At 39.0% G+C, this 5493-nt stretch overlaps 1 protein-coding gene across 1 annotated transcript; it reads left to right on the top strand.

The window, feature by feature from the left end:
- Positions 1-2540: 2540 nt before the first annotated feature.
- Positions 2541-3494, top strand: LOC139737170 (uncharacterized). Its single transcript, XM_071647848.1, has one exon. It carries the CDS (start codon positions 2541-2543, stop codon positions 3492-3494), a length of 954 nt encoding a protein of 317 aa, XP_071503949.1.
- The last annotated feature ends 1999 nt before the right edge of the window (positions 3495-5493 follow it).

Here is a 5493-nt window from a genome sequence, read left to right as displayed (position 1 = left end):
TCAGAACCGTTTTAATAAGCACAGCATTATAAGCTTCTAAGGAACTTAATATTGAATTATTCATGACAGAAATCAGGAAAGAGCTGTATGATAGAAGAGATTTGTATATTCAATGGTAAATTTTGTATACATGACCGAGAACAGTGATGTGCTTGTTCTTATTGATCAAATTTATGCAAAATTACAAAGCAAAGCAAAAATGGAAGAAAGACGTTACTCATTGGAATGGTTTCTTAGGTGTTTTGTATTGCATGATATCGGAATTTGGCCAGCTCAACTTATCACGGCTTGTTGACCATCCTGATAATGATTGTTTGCATGATAATTTAGTGCCATACCATGGAACCCCATGGTCCGACGGGAAGGCAGCACGTGATAACCTCTTAACGTGGCTTCTTTTTTCACAATACTTGCAGCATTCATGCTTAGGTTTGATTGGCTAGCGCGTAACAGTGGATTATATCTGAATATCAAATGATATTTAACAAATCATGAGTCGAGCGACTGCTGCATCAGCGTTTTAAGTCAAGATTGACATGACTGACAAGAGATAGGCAACTCTTGGTGCAATATGTTATTGTATACGAGAAAGACAGTTTTGTAATACTGACTTTCTGATCCTTGTGTTCAATTCTGACTGGCTGCAAATGGTCGTTTGTCTCCAACCTGCATGTGGCGTTTGAGAGATTGAATGTAACCAAGAGATTATTCTATCGAATTGTTTTGCTGGTTTATGTAAATCCCTCACGGAACGTTTCAGGAATATCTACCGTGCCGTTCACAGAAACTATTTCCAGTTTGTTTCTACACCTGTCCATTTGAGCGCTTGGATCTGATTCCGTCTACAGAGGTACGTAAAATGAACTTTTTACCCGGAGGACATAGGTGATATGTTCATCATGTACCCACATGCAAGGTGATCTATCACTTGGTCTACTCCTACTTCGTCTAAAAGCCATTTAGTCCCAACCCATATGGTGTAATCCCTTTTCGGCTACAACCAGTCCAATTGCCGATTAGCCTTATTACGCCTCAACTAATTGGTCTACTTCCAGATGGGCTATGCCAATTTCATCTAATACAAAAATGTTTAATCAGACATAATGGAAAAAAAAAAACCAAGGAGTCAAAATTGTGATAAGTCCATCTGGTTATTAGACGAAACGATAATTAGCCAAACTAGACATTAGACCAGGTGAGGATTTAACCAAACGGTCATTAGACGAAATTGATAGTAGCCCAAATGAGTTTAACCGTAGTGGTGTTAGACGAACTGGGAAGTAAACCATCTTATATCAAAGCAAGTGGCAATAAACCATATACAATACTTATATGATATTTTTCCTATCATCGGTTTCATCTTTGCTTATGATTAACGAATTAACCCTGATTAACAAACCATTGTTACCTATGCAATTACTTTAAATTGATTGGGCTGTTTGTTATGTACGCCGTTTTTGTATGCTGTACTTCCATTTTCTTATCGTAAGATATCAACCGAAGCGATTTTAAGTATTTCAAGTAATGAACGTTTTATATGACGAGATTAGTAGTGTTACATTTCCTCTAATCACAACATTCTCAAGACTATTTAATACCAGGAAAGCAAAATCAAGGCCGGGCACCTTACAGTATAACAATCATGCCCGAAAGCTCATTGTCATGTACGCAAATACAGTGCACTCCCGTTGTAATGAGCACGGTTATAATTAAATTCCAGTTACAATGAAGTAAAAATTCAGGCCGCAACATTCTCCCCTCTATGTATTTTTATTGTTTATTTGTTCGGTTATAACGAAAAAAAAAATGTCGGTCCCAAGGACTTCGTTATAGCGGGAGTCCGCTGTACCACATTTGATGAAGTCTGCATTAACAAAAGGAAATGACGAGCGCACGTCACGAGTCATCACAGCCGACGAGTCATAAAGACCACGAGCTATGAGACTCACGAGCTCACATCAAGCAAACTAACCCTATTAGCTACTATGGTCCCACTAGACAAAGAAAACCCACAATTTGGATAGTGGCTAAGAAAAGCCCACGAACTCGATACTCAGCAGGAAAAAAGCCCACGAGCTCGATATATCGCTGGCTTATTCTACCTAGTATCGAGCTCGTGAAACTTGGTTTCTAGGTCTAGAGTCGGGCTCATAGATCTTGTTTGCCCTATCATCTAGATTGTGGACATGCTTAACTCAGTGTCTGGCTCGTGGTCCTATGAACGTGGTGTCATCTCCTGGGCTGTATGACTAGTGGGTGCCAACCTCATAGGATAACTGCGAAATCAAAACAGATGACAATTATATTCAGTTTGGTGTTGGGAACAAATCATTATAAGAGAGTACTTAATCTTTTTAATGTAAAAGTTTGAAACTTTTTCTATTCTGCCATGAACGTTGTTTCTTCTTTGGAAGCAACAAATGACCTAGTGTTTGGTTTGTCCCCGAAATCTGTCATCTGTTCACCTCTAATAAGGTGAAAGTGAATTGAAGATACGTTTTGTTCTCTGTTTAGACCGTCAGAGATATACCAGAGTTACAATGGAGGATGCCAAGACAACAGCTGAACCGACATCAGATGAAGTGATGACGTCAGAGGAAGCATTTACATTCGTTCGCGAAGTACTGGGAGTGACGTCACCTAAAGACAAGATGGCCTCCGATCCAGTCGCCTTCTTAAATGAAATTTTGGTTTCGTGGCAAGCAAACATGCCATACCAGACGGTACGTAGCATCGCTACTCCAAAGAAGGACAGGCATCGTCCTACTCTACTTGAGGTCAAGAATGACATACTGGCGAAGCTTGGAGGCCGTTGCTACCACAACAACGTCGGTTGTTATATGGTGATAAATGCGCTTGGTTATCAGGTATCCCTGGTACCAGGTGACATAGCTGGTACAAAAAGCGGCCACACGGTAATCATTGTCTACAACCTATCTGGGGAAGGTAGTAAGCACCTGGCGGATGTGGGCACAGGAGGCTGGCCGACATTCCAGCTGATCCCGCTGGATTTTGAGAAGGAATCCCCCGAGTATCACGAGTCCTTCTTGATCTACAAGTTTGTACGCCAAGGAGATTTCATCGTTCGCCTGCACAACGCGGAAAGCGATCCAGCTGGTCTCAAGCACTTTAAAGCGTCCCTGAAGGATGGGTGGTACACCTATGCCTCCATTCGTTATTACGAGCCGGTTGCTGTGTCACACTTTGACAACGTTATGACGGATCTGTATACCCGGGTTAACGATGAAATACCACTTCTCAGAAAATTGTGGTGTATGGCATTTCCGGAAGGTCGATTTCTTTCGATCAACAACACCACGCTCTTGGAAGAGCAAGAGAAAGGGTGCATGAAGAAAACCTACCTTAGGTCACGTGACGAGATCATAGACGTGTTCAAACGCCACTTTCCACAGTTTGATGAAAATGACATAAATGCAGCGATGGACGATGAGTTTGTCAAACTAGATTTTCGAAAGGGACTTCCAATTTCTTGAAGATTTCTAAGAAAAATGTTTAATTTACTATGGATTTCACCCGTTTGCCTTTACTGGTACAAATCACATGTTGACTTCTTTAAATGAATGTTAGATGGAAGTAAAAGCACTTACAAAAATGACAAACAACTATCAAAAAGCATATGTCGGATATCAATTGAGCAGGAAGTTTTGTAGAATTGTCCGTAGGACAGGTATCTTTGATTTTGTTGTCATCTAAACTTCACATACGTATCATTGTAGTGAAATGAATGACGTTAAGACAATATTCAAATCCATTACGGAGGATTTGGATAACGTATCATAAAGTCGGTCACACGAATTGAAAGGAATTTGAGAACTACAGATGGAAAGAAGTTCTGAGTTGTTTTGATTTCATTTAGTTTTATATCTGTATTGTTTTACCCATAAAAAAATAATCGCCAAGGTATGCAAATAATAATTATGTAATATATCATATCAATATAAGCACAGTCTTGTTCCTCCGGTACTGTCCCTGACAACATAAAACATAGCAGAAAACAAGCAACAGGTATTTAAAATTATTATGACTATAATCAATGGAGAAAGTAGCACACAGGACAGTCTTCAAAAGCGGATCTTGACTTGAAATAAAGTTCATGATTATGATAAATTAGCATTTCTATACCTCTATATTTACCATACATGTCAGCCAAAAGGAAATGCGACAGTTTATGGGATGATTTCTTGTTGAGTGTACAGCTTTCTGGGATGTGTGGTTTAAATTGAATACCCATGCGTATTCATTATATCCATAGAAATAATGCACAGGTATGTGCGAGATTAACTGTTAGCTTATAGGAAGTTGTTCCATGCTAGCTGAATGCAGCTATGTGTAGCGCGATCATGCGTTGTGTATGTAATTCAACCACATTTAGTATTGGACTCTTTTACAAAATGACTTAGATACTCCCCTTATCTTAGACAACTCTACTGCAATCAGAGTATATGATGCCTTATAAAGATATACACACCAATTAAACTGGTACATGCACTTTGTGTGTATATGATAACACATTGATATTTGCCATGTTTTGCTTGCCGGTGTATATGGTATTGCATGACACGTGTTTCAACTTTAAGCTTAAAGCAGCAAGTGACGTTGTTATCACATTGTGAAGGATCCAATGATCATGATTAAAGCAAAGTAGTGAGTTATACATGTTGGCGATATTTGTGTTTTGTTTCCATTGAAAGTCTGCCAGAGAGGTGTCTTTACGGATCTCCAGATTCGGTACTATGGGGCTGGACCTGAGCATCTTCGTAGGCTCGTAGCAGATTCTGACCTAAAACAACTGAAAATAAGTGAAATGGGTCAACCTAGCCGAACTTGACTTTTTCATATTTTCTGAAAGAGCGGGTCTTCTTTTACATTATGCTAAAATTTGGTATCATAAAACGGGCAGGAAAATGTGTTTTTTTAAAGAAGTTTATCTCGCACATTTTTGGTAGAATAGTGTGATTAGGTGTGTCTTTAGAATCCCTTTTTCACTTCTGAAAAACCTTGTCCACACTCTTCACTTTGAACTCTAATAACTTTTGAAAGGATAGTGCTACTGCTTTGAAAGTTAGCATTAATTATGAACACAATGTGTTAATGAGGCATGCTTAATTTCACTTTAATTTGATAATCCCTTCATTGTTGTTACTCTGGTGGTTTACTTCCTGTTTTTGTCCCATTCATTGCACAGCCAGCATGGTTTGGTAAAGATTAAGCGCTTGAATAGACACTGTACTTCAGAGCCCCTTTTCTCAGTTCACACTTTTCGTGAGTGTGTGCTTTCTTTCCAATATTTAGATAGGTTAGGAGAGTCCATTTGTTTTGAGTAATACATCCTTTCAAAGCTTAAAGTCTGCTCTTTTTAGAATATGGTCTTAACTAAAAATTCATGTCTGGCGACTTTTTGTTTGTTTTGAGGTGCAGGGTCACATTTTATCTTAATTGGGCAAACAGTCCGGAGTAAATCAAAGTGAAGCT

The sequence above is a fragment of the Diadema antillarum genome, unplaced genomic scaffold (assembly GCF_040938485.1).
Source record: "Diadema antillarum isolate AM-2024a unplaced genomic scaffold, OU_Dant_1.0 seq00000684_RagTag, whole genome shotgun sequence".
Lineage (NCBI taxonomy): Eukaryota > Metazoa > Echinodermata > Echinoidea > Diadematoida > Diadematidae > Diadema > Diadema antillarum.
The sequence above is the reverse complement of the archived record's forward strand: the minus strand, read 5'-3'. Positions and strand labels throughout refer to the sequence as shown.

Coding starts and splice junctions, on each gene's coding strand:
- LOC139737170 (XM_071647848.1), top strand. CDS start 2,541: ATGGAGGATGCCAAGACAACAGCTGAACCGACATCAGATGAAGTGATG.